The sequence below is a fragment of the Anolis carolinensis genome, chromosome 2 (genome assembly GCF_035594765.1).
Source record: "Anolis carolinensis isolate JA03-04 chromosome 2, rAnoCar3.1.pri, whole genome shotgun sequence".
Classification (NCBI taxonomy): Eukaryota; Metazoa; Chordata; class Lepidosauria; order Squamata; family Dactyloidae; genus Anolis; species Anolis carolinensis.
The window spans coordinates 50,648,772-50,666,925 of record NC_085842.1 but is presented as its reverse complement, the minus strand read 5'-3'; the positions used below and the strand labels follow the sequence as shown (position 1 = coordinate 50,666,925).

General features: G+C 37.0%; 1 protein-coding gene across 7 annotated transcripts in view; it reads right to left on the bottom strand.

Annotated features, from left to right (window-relative positions):
- Positions 1-18,154, bottom strand: part of chl1 (cell adhesion molecule L1 like) — a 305,075-nt gene that overhangs the window by 38,378 nt on the left and 248,543 nt on the right. For all 7 annotated transcript variants that reach the window (XM_016991664.2, XM_062969716.1, XM_008105361.3 and 4 more), the window contains 5 exons: positions 8,985-9,116; positions 7,771-7,911; positions 6,248-6,359; positions 3,581-3,732; positions 1,450-1,615 (listed from right to left, as the gene is read on the bottom strand). In XM_016991664.2, the coding sequence (XP_016847153.2) occupies positions 1,450-1,615; positions 3,581-3,732; positions 6,248-6,359; positions 7,771-7,911; positions 8,985-9,116 (703 nt within the window). The remainder of the gene's footprint in view (positions 1-1,449; positions 1,616-3,580; positions 3,733-6,247; positions 6,360-7,770; positions 7,912-8,984; positions 9,117-18,154) is intronic.

Sequence of the window (18,154 nt, the reverse complement as noted above, 5' to 3'; positions counted from 1 at the left end):
TGAATAAGATTTCTGAATGTTAACAATAATGAAGATCCTACATCAAGCAGAATGGCTATAAAGCTCCCATTCATATCGTTACTTATTCTTCCCCTGCCCTGTGAGATAGATGTTAAGCCTTTGGAGAGGTCATTGCTAGTGCTGGTTACAAATGTAAAGGGGAAGAAATAGGGATACAATTCAGATGGGGATAAAACAGTTGCTTAAAAAGGTGTGAGAGTGCCTGAAAATAAGGGTATACACATACATATATATGGCTGGAGTAATACTTAAAAATGTACCTGTTCTGACTTACAAAAAACATCTTCTTAAGAACAAACCTACAGAACCTATCTTGTTTGCAACCTGGGGATGGCCTATATACAAAATCAGATCATGGATTTTGAACAACACATTAGCCACTAGATGTCGTTCCAGGACAATTCTGAAACGCACTGTGAGAATCTGCAGATAAACTAATCTGCTTTAATATCCTACTGAGAGAGAAGGGAATTATCATTCTCCCTTCACCCTTGCCAATGATAGGCTTTAAGAACTTGTACAGAACTTTAATAAAAACAAGAAGGAAGATTCTATTGACTTTACTAAGGAAACTAACCCCTTTCTCTTCACCAGGAGAATCAGATTCAACAGAGGGATAACTGAGGGATTTTGTGTCTTAAATACCACTGCAGATCAAAGATTCTTGTGTGTTAATGATGCACTGAACATTTTCAGCTAACTGTATTAGTTTTTACATATATATCATATTATTGTGTGATACTTGTAAATTTCTAAATCGGTCTTTCAAAATTGTGTTATTTGCTTTTTAAAAGTCCAAATTTTAATTCCTGTCATCTTCAATGAGGCCAATGAAAAAATGTGCCCAGAATATGGGAGAGTTGCTAGTATCAATATCACTTCATTAGATGGATCTTTTGACTTAGTAGAAATTAGTTTTTTATGTTGCCATCATCATTAAATTAGTCAAGTGATAATTGACAAGCAAGTCTGTCTTCATTTTCTGGATTTTTGGGGGGTGACATCTTTTTGATTATAGATTAATTTCTGCATCAATTTTGTTGTTTTTTTTTAAATAACACAAGAACATATATGCACAATTGACTGCACATTTCTCTGCAATTAAGAATCTTTGAAAAATACCCCTGACCAAATAATGTATTTTCATGAACCTGTGTATCCCCATTCCAGTTTTGTACATTTGTTATAAGAAAAAATATCAAAACATTCCAAAATGTGTGAACACTGAAATATGACTGCATTTTGTATGTGTATTTCATACAAGAAGTATGAATTTGTTTGGCTCAGCAAAAATGCAAGTACAACTGAACAATTTCTTTTCTATCCCTGGACAACCTGTGCCCTATGAAGAAAACAGACACATGGTTATTCAAAACAACCCTTAGTTATTAAAAGGAATGGCTATTAAGAGTAATTATCTTTTGTTACCTTTCTTCGTCAGTGTCATTCTTTCCAATCTCCTCGCCATCCTTCCTCCAAGAAATCTGAAAGTGGTCTTTCAAATGAGGATCATATTCTGAATGACATCTTAACAATACTGGGTGGTCCTTCAAAACTTGCGGGTTCTTGGGTACAACTGAAATTTTGGTAGCATCTGATAAATCAATAGAGATAAGTATAAACACTTCTGTCATACATTTGTGATATAAAACATTAATGAAAAAATACTTCCATGGTGTATTTTGCCACATTAATTATCCTATCTCCTTCCAGTGAAATTTTGGGATCTGTGATTTTTGAGATATATAGAATATTCTCCTGAGGAAGTTGTTTACTTTCCCCAGACATTCCTCGGAACTACTAAGTTGTCCCCATTAGAGAGGCCAAGAGTTGTGCTTTGGCAAATAAATGCATATAATTGTGGATGAAAAAAATTGCTATAACTTTTATTGATTACAGCTGTAACCAGCCTGGCCCAGGCTAGAATAGCTCCAGACTTTGGCAACCTGTCTGTCATGCAATGATCAATTCAATCCCAGTTCATGTGGTGTGATTCATTGGAGTGACAGAAATGGGATGCCACCAGTGATGAGCCTCTATGTGAATCTAATGTCAATTGAATGGGATTGAGTATCTCAATTGACATGAACTCTGTTTCCTTCACCACCAAAGGCCTGTAAGGGGACCCCAAAAATAATTTTTTGTGACACTTTATTGAAAAACAGGTGGCGGGAGGACAGGGTGAAGCTCTACACAGACTGAGTGGGATAGTTTGTTTATTTTCATCCTTGCACACCTGAGTGAAAACATCAACATTTTAAGCAGAAAGCTTATTCACAGATAATAAACCCTGACTGTCCATGAAACCACACAGGGAATGCTGGAAAGGATCTGCCTGGGCACTTGAGAATGGCACCATCATTTTGATTCCCTCCTCAAGCTGGAGGACACAAAATGGTCATTTCAGGAGAGTCTGAAGCCAACTCCTCATATCATTTCCTATTTTCTAAATGGTTCCTTTTAACTGCTCTAACAGACATTTAATGGAGGCCAGCACAAGCTATTTCGTGGTCATTGAATAATAATAATAATCATCATCATCATCATCATCATCATCATCTTTATTTATACCCCGCCACCATCTCCCCAACGGGGACTCGGGCGGCTTACATGGGGCCATGCCCAGAACAATACAATATAACAAAATATAATAGAACAACAAATCATGAAGTCATGTTGGCTAGTGCTGTAAGCAACCAGTTCATTTTGGCACCTTAGAAAGGTTACTTTGCTGTCACTTTCTCTGACAGCAAAGTATATTACAAAGAATATTTCAATAATTATTAATCTCCTTCTCTTTTGTGACACCCAAAATATGTTACTCAGGGTATCTGTATTATTCTGCCTAATGGATTGGCTGGCTTTTCTAAGAAAAGAACTGCTGTACTATGATCCCACAGCAGTTGCAGAATCACACTGTTATGGCATACTCATGTAATAAGACATGTGTTAAGCATTGTTTGCTTTATATAGGAATAGGTAGATGGACTTTTTATGACTTTGTCAAGTTGACTTCTCTTAGCTTTAATCCAATCATATTACCATTGTAACTTTCTTAAGAACAGTAGCCAAGGACACTGTCACAAATGGTTACAGATTCATGCTGTCTTTTCCCCTTAAAACTTCCAGTACTGATGTGGAGATTTTCCTCAGTGTTAACAAATATTATATCTCCACAATGGATTTTGCACATTTGGTGATGTGGGTACATGTCCCAAATAAACAATAGGTTTGGAAAAAAAACTTTTCAAGAAAAGACATGACTTAATCCAAAACTGAAACATAATTAAGAAAAAAAGTAAATTTAATAATCAGCATTGTGTCTAACATTTTGAACAGGAGAAGTGTAGAATAATCAATCAGTATTTTAGCTTCTCAACCACAAATTAAGTAAAACTATGCCTTTATGAACAATTGGGCCAGCATTACAATGCTTTGTGATATTAAATGGCCAATGATGAGCAATAAGCTTATGCATTCACTTTTCATTGCAAAATCATTAGATGCAGGTAAAGCCATCAAGTCTTTAATATTAAAATAAATTCATAATAAGAATTACCTCTGACAGTTAGAGTGGCTGTGAGAGCACGTCTGCCAGCAATATTTTTCACCACACAGGTATAAAACCCAGCATCTTCTTTTCTTGTTTCTCTTATCTCCAGGGTTCCATTTAGATCAGCATCAAGACGTTTCATGCTGTCATCTTTAGTCCTAGTGAGGCAATCAGAATCATACTTTATAAAATTGGATTGCTTGTATGTTTGTTTTATATCTTAGTGTCATCCCCTTGGAAGTGGGACTCAAGGCAAATATAATGTAGATAAAAGAAAAAAATGTCACTAAAATGTAATTAGTGTATTTATTTAAGATAGTTTAAAACATCCATTGATGAATAAAAGACCAGTAGTGCAGCACCACATTAAATTCACTTTCTGAAAGACAGATTTCCAGAATTCAAAAAGTCATTGGAAGGGGAAGCCAGATAAATCCAATGCGGCTTACATAGAATCATAAAGTAATAGAGTTTACTTTATAGAGCATTCCTGACAGATGGTCACCCAGCCTCTGTTTAAACACTTATAAAGAAAGAGACTCCATCACATTCCCAGGTAGTGCTTCCCAACACCAAACAGCTTTAATAATTAGGACGTTCTTCCTAGTTAGAAAGTTCTTCTTTTGTACTTCTGAATGTGCAGGACTGCATAAACATGGACAAGGACAAGGCCAGTCTAACCTTCCTAGGAATGGAGTTCCAGGTTCCTGGAGAAGCCTTCCCCAAAGATTTTAAAGTCCAGGAGGTTCATATGGGAGCCATGTGGGAAGATAACTGTTCTTTAGATTGACTCAAGTCATTTAGGGCTGTCTAGGCATAATCAGCATTTTAATTTCAAAGACAAAGATAGGAATAAAGAAGCTGTGTGCTCCCTGAAAAAAGAGCATTAACACTAAGTTCTCTGGGTGGTAAAAAAGAAGAAGATTGAAACCTAAAACATACAGTCACAAAATTAAGAGAACAAGAATGAATGAGGAACAAAATGCAAACAGGAACAATAACATCCAAGGTCTAAGAAGCATAGTAATTTTAAAAATATATAAAAATAAATATAATTATAAAATTAAACAGTGGAAAAGTGTTCTATAGAAAATATTTGCATACATGTTGTATGTTGCTGAAGAAAATTGTAACAGCAGGACCTCCAGGTTTTACCCTTACTGCTGATTTTAAAAGAGAGAAAGGAAATAACATCAAATTTATATGGATATCTGTCCATTAAAAAATAAAAAGCTACCTTAACTTTTATATGGACAAAACTTGACTGGGCATATTTCAATGGTTTTGTTTTTGTAGTTTCTGAAATAAAGTGATGGAGTAACATGATATTATATCATTACTATTACCACCATCTTCATTGATATTGTGCTTTTCCCAAACTTTGGACTCAAGGCAACTTACCATTTAAAGCAAACACAATGCAAGTAAAACTTACAAAAGTGTACAGTAGCAATGTGTCATTTTTGAGAGCAGTAAAGATTTCATTTTTGACGTTCACGTTTGCATTCATATCAGAATATTTAGAATGAACGGCAAGTTCTACACAATAGCAAAATTTTCTTTCTTTCTGCTGCAGCAAGCAACTATGTCATGAAAACAGAGCACCTGTGTTTCACATCCCTGTTTAATTTCATATTCTGTTCAGTTTGCATACCTGAGACCACAGTATGACACTATGAGTGAGGCTGCTTCTGTGAATTGAGACCAAAGGCCAATGTGAAGTTAGCTTGGTACCACAGGCCAAGTCACAGTACATGCCAGTGAAAGCCTGTTTCAGCTTTGGCATATGACCTGCCCTCCCATCCTCAGCACAGTATAAGCATTGCTTAGTCACTTCAGGGCTACAGCTACTGAATAAACCACAGCTACTGAAAATGTCTAAACCAGAGTGGCAATTGAGACTGTCAGTTCCAGCTCAAGGCAACAATGATTCAGGATCAGAGGTGGCCTCCACTGCAGTGAGCCAGGAAATCTGTTCTATATTTTACTTTGAACGTTAAAGGAACAATCAAAGGTGTAAAAACATAGATTCAGCACTTTGGACAGCTTCTTGAAGCTTCAGATAACAATTTAGGGCATATTCAATAGTTTGTTACTAATGGAAACCCATTAGGACATCCCAAAACAATGGGATGGAAGGATGAAGAAGGCATAGTTGAAGGACATAACCATTCTCGCTAGTGTTAAACAATCCAAGTTAAGCTCTAAGGTGAATTATTTTGTACACTTGAAGACAGACACCGGGGCCTTTAGAAGATTTGAGAGCTTTGGTATCTTTTCAAAAAATAACATTTGCTTTTCATTAATCCATCTAAATTGCTCCTGATCAAGGAAACCCTCTGAGCAAACTAAGCTCTGTTGACCTTTGCCATCCTGAAGATAAAGGAAATGAAACACCAGCTCCAGGGACTTTATCATTTCAATTGCTAACAAACAACGAGCAGCTTCATTAACCTTGTCACACTAATGCTTCGAAACCTTTAAAATACGAGTATATTTAAGCCCATTTTATTGGCATCTTATGACAGTATCTTTCTTTTAGATAGATTTTTTCAAAAAAGAAATCAATGCAGGTTTCTTAAAATGCAGCTGCATGTTCACAGTCAGGCAGAATCAGATGTGAAATGTCAAGAACAGCCTATGAGAAAGAAGAAGGAATTGAATAAAGCTTACCAAGAGACATCAGGTAGAGGTACTGCAAAAAAGTGACAGTATAAGCGACTTGGGTAACCCACAACCACAACATATTCTTCACCATCTGGAGTTAGGATTTCTGGAGGAATCTCTGAAAAAGTATACGGATTGTCAAAAAAAGAAAAAAAGAATGGAGCATTAAGAACTGGACCTATAAAATGCAGCTTTTGGACCTATATTCTGTTGAAGGGGGAATTTGAATATCTTTATAAACTATACAGATGTAGAACTGAAATAAATCAGCCATCTTTGTCTTCTTTGAAACATGTTTGTATTAACACTTCCAAATAAACCAAACAAAATAACAGAACAACACACAAAAGGAAAATAATAAAACAACAAAAGCGATACTATAAACAAAGAAGAAGAAAAAAGACAAAGTGAGTTACATTTTTCTGGACAATCATTTTACCCCTATTAATCTATTAAGTCTTTGATGCTTCCCTTATACTATAAATTAAACCTCTTTTCTATAAAGTACAAATGGTAGTAATCTAAAGCAAAAAAAATGTAATTATATATCTTACAGAAACTCTTATGTTGACCTATGAAAGTTAGCAAACTTCATTATAGCCCTTCAACTGTTATTGCTAAATCTCCTACCTCTTAAGTATTTCTATTACACTAATCAATCTGCTTCTTGCTCTCTCCTTTTATATCAGTCTGTCATATTATACCATCAGCTGAGCCTCCACATTTTCTATAAAGGAGTATTGTATTCTTCCTTTCATTTTTGTTGCAAATCAATAAATCTTTTAGTGAAATTATTTTTCTTTTTTCCCCCTTCCAAAACTACTAATATATATATGTGACTCTGATATTTGTATCCATTTACCATTTCTGTGTATGTCAACATCAATTAATTAACATATTAAACTTGGGAAACCAATCCTTCCTTCTTAATCCCTACTCCTGGTTTTGTGCCAAGCCCTCTCAATTATTCTCCTTGTACACTGATAATCAAACCACAAAAAAGTTGAGTGGTCTTTCCATTTTAAAAAATCCCATAAGACTTGCCCTTTTAGCAATAATTTTCCCTTCCTTTTAAGGACTGAAATCATCCAGAACATTTTCTTCCCAGATTGTCCCGCAATTCATTTAACACCACTAATTAATGTTTTTCTCTTCCAAATCTTAAGCAATGAAATCCAGGCTCTCTCCATATAAATCTTCACCATCATTTTGAAATAATTGCCAATTTCCTTGTTCCTCTCCTTCTCTCAATTGCATCAGTTAAATCCCGCTCCTCAATTGTGTCATTATTCATTTACAGTTAATTGCAAAGTTTTAACTAAAATTTCCTTTATCAGATGACAATTTTCAAGTATCTCTCTCAACATCTTTAAGCCCCTTTCAACTTTGTTTATCTATATCTTTTTTCCTCTGGCTTGACACAACAAGGCTTGTGTGTCTATGTATGTATGTATGGGTCTGTGTGTCATGTCTCATTATATATGTGAAGGTGAACTAGCTCATCATTTATATCCCTAGCAATAACTTACCAAGAACATCAATATTTGCTGTGGCAAGAATGGTACCATGCTTGTTGGTAGCCTCACACTGATACACTGCACTGTCATTCAACACCAGATCAGTTATACTGATCTCCCTTGTTGAAAAAACAGCCCTGCTGGTTTTTGTTTCTACAGATGACAAAAGCAAGAAAAAATGTAAAACATTATTTACATGACACAACAAATGTTATTTTTATTAATGCACTTATATTATATATATAGCCTGCCTTTTCTTTACAGAGCCCTCCACATTTGCTGGCACTAGGGGTGTAGGATCGCTGCAAATGTGGAAAAACTCAAAATAAAAAGCCACTTTTTTCTGAGAGAACATCTTTCTAGGAATCTCCAGGTCCTACAGTATAATTTCGTTGTCAGCTTCAGCAAGAAGTTGGCCATAGATGCTGGAGGACCCAGAGATTCCTAAACAAAACATATTGAAGAAACCCATAAATAATCAAATCTGCAAAAGTGAAAACAGCAAATGTGGAGGGCTGACTGTACAACTACAGTTAGAAAATACTTTGGAGAATTAACTTTCTATGATTTTTCACAGCCCAAGCCAGACAGATATATAAAGGTCATAATCAGCACTTTGAATTCTACCTAGAAATGGGCTGATAGCCAACAAAGGTGCTGTAAAAAGAGAAGCATATGTTCCTTAATCAGCATTTTATAAGAGGTGAGATTTCCAAAAACTTTGTAAACACAGCCCAGATTGGAGCACATTACAAAAACCCAAACTTGAAACCCACAATTTCAAATTGTAGAAATCTAAATATAAATGTTCTCTGAATATGGACATAGTATTAATTTTTCTCAATTCTCTCCATGCAACAATAAAATCTATTTCATTCCATATGTAACAAGGCCAATTCATTGCTAAATTATACAACAGTAAAGTAATTTTAAATATAGATCTCATTTATTTATTGGTTTGATTAAAGAAATAACCTTTTTATTACAAAATATTACAAATATATGTATAAAAACCTGAAAAATGTAAAGGAAAAAAAGGGAAGTCACCTATTATCAACCAATCACAATTCTTGTTGGAATGAAATAGTTCCATTGACTATCATATGAGCACAATTAAATCCTTAAGGGGAAAATCTGTCAAATTACTCCAGTCACCACCACATTTTGCATGTTTATAGCCAATCAATACTCCTGTACTGCATTACATAGTTGCATCCTCTAATTACCTGTCAAAGGAACGCCATTCCTTTTCCACTTGATAGTTGGTTCAGGATCGCCTACAGCTTCACACAACCGTACAAAACTTCCACCAACACTGAAAACCCCACTTTCTGGTTTTATAACCCACATGGGTGGCTCTGTTGAGAAAAACACACACACACACATATTAGTCAGCAAGTCAACCAACTAAGATAGTGGTTCTCAACCTTTGGTACTTCAAAGTTTTTGACTTCAGCTTCCAGAATCTCTGACCATTGTCCATCCTGGCTGGTATTTTCACAATCTCTGGAGAGGTGAAGGCTAGGATCCACTGAATTAAGACAAACATTATCCTCACCATCAGTTTATAACTATCATAAAGTAATTAAATATAGCATATGTTTTTTTTTCTCCCCTTTCTTTTCCTGCAAATCATGTAGGTAGGAAGGCAAAATGCCAGGTTAACTTCATCCAACACTTAATTCAGTTGCTCTTATCAAAGTTCACGTTGTTTCAGTCCCTGATGTGAAGTTTGCAAATTTTGTTAAACTCTCAAAAATCAACAAGATAATTTTCCAAAGAGGACTATATTGCACCTGCCTTCCATATAGGCATTACAGATGAGAAGAACCTCAAAATAGGAAGTGGCATTCCAGTACTCCACCCCCCCCCCCCTACAATTCACATCCAAGCTTTTAAGAATTTTGCTCTTGAAGCCTTGGAACTTGGTAGAAGAATATATCCATGTTCAGATTTTTAAAGCCTCATTTTTCTCCAATTATTAAGAAAGTTACATAACTACAGATATTATTATTAAAAGCCCACATCCAGCTTAATCCATAGGGTTGCAATGCAAATGTATGTGAGCAATATGGTTCAAATAACATGGTACTTCATGGAGAAACTGATTTGAACTGGCAGAAGTGATATTTAATAGCCTTTAAAATCTGAAAATTGATTTCATTATGCAAATCCTCTCCTGAAATGGACAGACTGAAAATAAATATTTTCCTCTGTGACTAATTGTAATATATTTGTACCTGTACAGATGAATCAGCATAGGTGAAAGTGTTGAAACCCCACACCTTACAACACAAGCTTTATATATATTTCCCCTGGGACCTTTCGGTATCATATCATACATATTTCACATATATATTTACTCTCCAGTTGTCTTCATTTAGCAAAGAAATGACAATCATCTGTTGCCCTCCTTTTCAGCTACTTTTAAAATGTCTCCATGTATCTCTTCTTCACCTATTTTCCTCCTTTGTCCAATTACTTAAATTGCTGAGAACTGCATTCAAATTAAACTCAGTATAGAGAGTGGAGAATATGACACAGAATCTTCTCCTTCCTTGAAGGTAAAGGTAAAGGTTTTCCCCTGACATTAAGCCTAGTCATGTCCAACTCTGGGGGTTGGTACTTGTCTCCATTTCTAAGCCAAAGAGCCGGTGTTGTTCATAGACACCTCTGAGGTCATGTGGCCGGCATGAATACATGGAGTGCCGTTACCTTTCCGCTGGAGCGGTACCTATTGATTTACTCACATTTGCATGTTTTTGAACTGCTAGGTTGGCAGAAGCTGGGGCCAACAATGGGAGTTCACCCTGCTCTCTGGATTCAAACCCCCAACGTTTCGGTCAACAAGTTCTTCAGCTCAGCGGTTTATCTTGCTGTACCACCGGGTGCTCATGCCTTACCTAGTAGGTTCTAGTAAAAGTAAACTGACAAAGGCTCTCCAAGTTCATGTTCATGAATAACCATTGCCATCTTGATTACACTCTGATATTTCTTGGCCAAAAGTGCCCCAGTTTTCATCTGAGAAATGTTGAAGGGTATGCATATTGTGTGTGTGAAGAGATTACATAGTAGTGTGGCAGGATGAAATGTGATTGAAGAACAGCTTAAAAGTTGGCAAAAGGGTAAAAAGTTCATAGGATTTTTGGAGGAAGATACTAAGCAGCTGAGGATTCCAAGGCAAAAGAGCAAATGACTGAAGATGAGCAAGTCCAAGAGATCAGAAGCCTAATCAAAGGTTAGGCTGAGGAAAGTGCAAGAATCAGATAAGGAAAAATGAAGGTGCAGAGGCTGGAATAAGAATCACGAAGAGCCTTGATAGCCATTGTATCAAGGAACAGAAAAGATAACACTGAGAAAAAAGGGCAGTGTGAAATATTCAACATAAAAGGTGTCTCGATTCTATTTATAAAACATTTTCATTCAGTATTAAAAAGATGCAGCTGAACTGAGCAATAGTCTGCAAAAGCTTATGCTAGATGTTATTTTATTATGCATTAAAAGAAGGATAGTTTCCAGGGTGAAGGAAGTCATAATTCCACTATATTCTGTATTTGTCAGGGCTCATCTAGAATATTGTGTTCAGTTCTGAGCATCTCATTTTAAGAAGGATATAGACAAGTTGGATCAGGATCAGAGAAGAGCAACAAAGATGATAAGAGATATGGCAAACAACTCATATAAGGAAGAGTTGAAAGAGTTGGAAATGTCTGAACATTTCAGGGGTGAGATGATTGTACTTTTTAAATACCTAAAAGGTTTTCATCAAGAGAGGAGGCAGGCCTATCCTTGGATGCACCAGTAGGTGCTAATAGCTTGAAGTTACATGACAATAGGTTTCAACTGAACATTGGAAGGAACTTCTTGATAATAAGAGTGATTCTGCAATAAAATAAATTGCCTAAACAGGTGGTAGGGTTTCTTTCTCTAGACATCTCCCAAATGAGGCTGGATAGCAAATTCTTCTATTAAGCAGCAGTTTGGACTCAGAGGCACATGATACCCCTTCTAACTCTACAAATTTATAAACTGGTTGTACATGCCACAACAGTCCTGTTAAAACCCTTCTACACTGCCAGATACTCTAGCATATTACGAAAGATAATCCACATTATGTACTTTGAACTGGATTATCTGAGTCTACACTGCCATATAATTCAAAGTTCAAAGCAGGTAATCTGGATTTTATACAGCTGTGTAGAAGGGGCTATAGGTAGTATCTACACTGTCATATGAAATCCAGATTATCTGATTTGAACTGGAATATATGGCAGTGTAGACTAATATAATCCAGTTTAAAGAAGATAATGTGGATTATCTGCTTTGATAATCTAGATATGGCAGTGTAGATCCAGACTTAGAAAAAGATTACTATGGCAATTTCTTCAAAAGCAGATACTTTTGCTGATGCTTTAAATCCATTTGATCAGCAGATGGCACTCTCTGGCAACAACTGCAGAGAGGAGGAAACTGGAAACCCTGTGTTTAATTCAGAGAGCTGTTGTTTAAATTTCATATTGTTTTTATGAGAGGTGGGAGAAGAACACATCAAAAATCATGTTATCTGCTACCATGAGCTCCATTCATTGCATCTGCAGCTACAGTGGCGTGGTTGAAAAATACCACTGCTGATATTTGCCAAGGCTTCTAATACTAGCTGGCCTTTTCTGAAATCAGGCTGATTGAAATGTACCAGGATGTGTAAACAAATTACACACACACTAAATGTTCTGTTCCCCAAACAACTTGCCTTTCTAGAAAACATTATTGTTATTATCAGTGCTGCTTAGCTGCAATCTAAAAATCTAATTTTGAGATGCTTCCCTCCGTTAAGCATCTGACTAAAATCAGATTAGGAGATGAAGTTTATACGGAAATGGATCGAAGGTGAAGATATTGAGGAAAGCATGGGAAACAGAAGGAATCTCCTTCCATCAGAGAGACAGAGGTGGGCAAACGGAAACTCTTGTCCCTGAAATAAGAATTTTGCCCCCACCAGGAAATTTCCATCACTTTACAAATTTCCAGCACTACAATGACTGAAATCTTCACGTGTATATTTAGAAATTTTGGCATTATTCCATTATTTGGGTGGAGGCCACTAGGGGGCGCTAGAGAGAGACAGATAGTCAATTTTAGGAGAGGGAAGTTGAAGGAGGGAAGCCATTTCCTCTGTTTTTCCTGGTTATTTTTCCTCCCCCTTTCCCATGGGTTGTTTTCACAATGGGGACATGGGTGGGGGGAATAACAAGAAAACAGGGGGCAATGGTTTTACTCCTTCAATTCACCCCACCCTCATAAAATGGACTATCCTTCTCTCCCTAGCTCACCTAGTGACCTAGCACCCCTAGTGACAGTACAGAAATTTCATCAAATGAAAAGGGGAATCAAAGGTAACATAGGCAAGTGAATGCAACAAGTATAAGAGCCCTTAGAGTGAATATCCTTCTTGTAATGCTCAGAATGTGGGAGGAGGGGCAGTAGACTTATAGGGACAATTTATTGATTTCTCTCCACCTCATTGTTATACTCTATACTCCAACATTCTACCTCCAATAAGATAACTGGCCCCAGGTGTCACCATACTTCCAGTCATCAGATTTATGATTACCAGCAGGAAGAATAGAGAAAACACACACAATACGAACACACTCATCTCTATTCTTTTCACTGCTATAACTTCCACTGCCTCCACTATAAGTAAAGTGGGGATGAATGGGATATTTCCGGGAGGGGGAGGTCTTTTCCAATGGAAGAGAATTGTAGAAGCAAATGTAGGTCATTTCTGGATTAATCTAGAACACTGCTTCTTAAATTTGGGTCCTGATCCCATATGGTCCATGAGGTCACAAAGAGTCGGAAACGACTATGTGATTGAGCAGCAGCAGCCCATATGAGGTCCCTTGAGGTCATTGTTGGAGTCCCAAAAAATTGGCAAAAGTAAAAGTTTACTGGATGTTGTCTAGTTACTATTTTAAACCTTAACATCAATCTGCTGTGATGTGCAAGTTCTGATTTGTTCTCACTAAATGTCTGATCTTATACCTATTTTACATACCTATATACCTGGAGTCACATAAAAAATTATTAGGCTGAAAAAGGTCAAGAGTGGAAAAGCTTATGAACCCTCAAAGATCCACAAAAGAGGTTATGTCTGTCTTTTAAGAACATCTACTTATTCTCAGCATGTGCACTGATAGATTTTTCCATACTTCAAATGGGTGGAATTATATGTATCTCACATGTCTAAATGTTTAAACTCGACTTGTTACAGTTAACTAAAATTATGTCCAATAAAAACATTGCACTGTCCTACCAAAGATGCCTTACTGCTTTTGGTGACATTCTAAGTACTTTATCCACTCTGGCTCTAGGGGCAATCTTGGAATGAACATGGCCAAATTCAGTGATATACTGGGGGCTCTATTGAGAGGTGATTTTTTTTTTTAATCAGAGATGTGGAATTCATGTTTAAATTCAAGTTATGGCTATTTCACCCCTCTTCCTAGTTGTTAAAAGCAAAGGTTTTTGCTGTTTTGTAAGGGTGTAACAAGACAAATGTCCCTTCAGATGGATGCTATGTCATGAAGTGACATTCTTCCAGGTACATGGTGTTGGGGTGTGTGTGGTGGTGGGGGCAGGACAAATGGGTATCCCCATTATACCACTGAATTTAGCCATGTTCATTCAGGAATGTCCCTAGAGTGAGGGTGGACAATGGCTCTATTGCTTGTGAGCAGTATTGCTATGTCTTACACCATATTTTCAGAGTTAGCCAAGGAGCTGAAGCTATTCTGAGAAGGGGTTTGGCACCTTGATAGCTCCTATGATGTTTGGAATTATTTGTGTAATGTTTACCTCTAAAGCAGTATAGCCACCAGTTGCCCCTGCCCTGAAATGACACTACAATTAGATGTTGTGTTATTTTTTGTGTGTGCATAGGAATGGTCAGGCTTCATGCATATTCAAGCTCTTTCTAATGTGTCACAAAATTCCCAGTGACATTTTGGAACACAACTAGCAAAAAAAAAAAAAGAACATCCTCAGAAATATGGTAAGCAGCAGTATGTTTCAATACTAGGAAAGCAAAATGTAATTATTGGGAAGCATCTTCAAGAATAATAAAATAGCACAGGCAGTAAGTTCACTGAGTTTGTTTCGGTATCCCATTCCTCAGATGTTTTCACAGATCTGCCAGGGAAACATCTGTTTTGGCAGACTTTTAACTGGACAATCTCCTATCATTGGCCTTCTTGTCATTAAAGGATTAGAAAATTGTCTGTTGGCACACTGCACATTTACAAGATGCCTAAAATTTATATCAAAAGACAGCTTTTCTTTCTGAAAAATAGTACATTTTTTAAAAAAACATATTCTGGGAATCTAACCAATATTGATTTTGTGTGCTTTTAGATTGGCTTGTGTTTTACAGTCACAGAAAAATATGGCTTGAAAAGAAGACTGTCTTCAAAAGGACTCCTAAGACTACATCGTTCTAAATCTCTAGCCTTATTTGCAGCTCAAGGGGCATTAAGACATAAGAGGATTAATCCTGAAAACTGTGAGAGCTCTTGTAATGGACTGGCCACTTTATGTTAACCATTACCTTGTCTTGTGTACCTCCATAATGAATAGGCACAATTGGGTGATAATACACATAAGATTCAATCTTGTTGATTTCAATGGAACTCATCACATTAAACCAAAAGCACCCCAACTCAATGAATGTGGGGATTTCTCTCCTGGGCTACTTGGCTTTACAAGTTTCCCACATGGTGGTGTCAGAGACTTATCTATAACTGTTCAGATAAACAGCAGGAGATGCCTGCTTGAAGAAAAAAATATATGAATTGTTGTTTTGCACATTTTTTGAACATTTATTCCAAAGACATTTTACATACACATAGAAATGCAAAAAGCTGTAGACATGCTTGTTAGGACTTCTAGGTTGGCTTTTAATTCCGTATTTGTGAAAGATAGCTGATATCCCTGGGTTTGCCTCTACATCCAGTATGTAGAAGTTACATGGTACGACAGTTGATCCTAACCACCGACCACTGGTTATATCACGATATCACTTCACTGTCATCAGACTAACCATCTTGGTCTACGACCACACCATTCACTCTTCCCTGTCCTACTGGCCCACTGATCACCGGAGTCAGTTCACAGAGCCACTCAAAAATGAAGGGAAACTCTGACTTAAAGAGTGATGGCTATTATGCAGTCAGGCCCCCTTCCTATATTGATGCACAGAAAGAAACACTGAATTCTTGCGGTGAAGCATAAACAGATTTATGAAGTTTATTTGATCTAGAACAAGAAGGTTGCTCAGATATTGGGAGAGGTTCAGACACGTAATGGTTTCAGAAGATTATCAAGCTGTTTCCTTAAAAGAGAATGGGTCCTTAACTTGTCTTCCATAGAACTATGTTCATTCACAGGAGAACTAATCAGGCTTTTCAAAACCCTTCAATCCTCCCTTCCAGAGGCTCCGAATTTAAGCCCCCTTTCCCTTAGAGGCTCTCTAAAAATGTACCACTTCTTCCTGAAGGCTATTTCTAATTCCCTCCTCACAGAGGTTCTTTCCTCCATGCTCCAAACACCTCCTTTTCCCTCCTCAGACTCCTCTCTTCCCCCAAACCTCTGTCCCTCTGGCGCCCTCTACCTTCTGTAGCTAGGCAACACTCTCTAACTCCCCCACCAATCAGGCACCACTACCATATAAGGAACGAGCTGTTCCCTCATCCTGTAGCTTGGATCGGGCCTTTTCTCCCAGCGTCTATAACTTTTCCTACACACTGGTCTGACAAGGTAGGCCCATTCCGTTACACATGGGGTGCAGCATTAATGTCAAAGGAAATGTACCTATATCAGCTGATGCTGGACATCTAAAGAACTTCACATCATATCTGGAGAAACTATGACCCTCCAGATGTTGAGGAAATACTTCGCCCAATATATCTTACTACTTGATGCTAACTATGACTGATGAGCATTAGAGTCCAACCACACTGGGGAAGTCACAGGTTTCCTATGCTGCCCAGAACTGTGAAACAAATAACATTTCCCCTCAGCTAAAAAAAGGAAAGAAAAGTCATTTTAATCAGCATTCTATGCATTGCATTTTGGTACTGGTGTTAACAAAAAGGTTCTATTGTAAATACAGTCTATGCACAGACACTTTTAATGTGACTTGAAGATAATATCTATGCATACGAGGGGGTCATGCTTTTTTACTGATCTTGTTAAAGCAAAAGTCGCAATGTAATATCAGAGAGCCAGCATTATCTTCGCATGGAGCTATTTTTCCAAAGAGATAAAAGCAATAGCCAGCGAACACAGCAGCTCAACTTTGACCAAACTATAACTATAATCAAATTATATTACTGTTAAATATTCAGGTCAAGTAAGTAGGCAAATGCTATCATGGATTTTCAGTAGCAGTTGTTGGATGAGTGTCTCTGAAGCTTCAGAATGCTCTTCTTTTTAAAGAGCCGCAGAGCAGGGATGCAAAAAATATGGCTTGCAAGCCACATGCTGCCCTTGAACCCCACTTATGTGCTCCTTTCACTACTGCATTTACAGTAGAGTCTCACTTATCCAATACTCACTTATCCAACGTTCTGAATTATCCAACGCATTTTTGTAGTCAATGTTTTCAATATATCATGATATTTTGGTGCTAAATTCGTAAATACAGTAATTACTACATAGCATTAATGTGTAATGAACTATTTCTGTCAAATTTGTTGTATAACATGATGTTTTGGTGCTTAATTTGTAAAATCATAACCTATTTTGATGTTTAATAGGCTTTTTCTTAATCTCTCCTTATTATCCAACATATTCACTTATCCAACATTCTGCCGGCCCGTTTATGTTGGATAAGTGAGACTCTACTGTACTACCAAATATGTTGCTGTGGCATTGAGTGCCTCAAAGTTTTCTCTACCACCTACAAACATAACTTCCCCAAACTGCTGCTGCTGTGCTACCCTCTCAACTAACACTGCATATAACAACTTCCACAGCTCACCCTCATTCTGACAGAAAGTTGTGATCCACACAGACATCTGTGGCATGAAAAAACGCCTTGTAATTGTAACCTTCCTGCACCATAGAGCCACTTCAATTGTAACAGAAATGATAGAAAAAAAAATATCAGGACCCTGAAGAATTCCAGGAGGAAAGATACGAGCATCCCCACTACTGCATGAATTTGTCAGCTGGATTAAATAGGATTCAAAACCATCTGGAAAATAATTTCATATGGACATTAGTAGTAACAATAGTATCAATTCCAGATTCCTTATATACCATAAAATAGCCCATTCATGTGGAAGAGGGTATAGGAAAACTCAAGGTTTGCATAAATACACTTTTTACAAAAAAT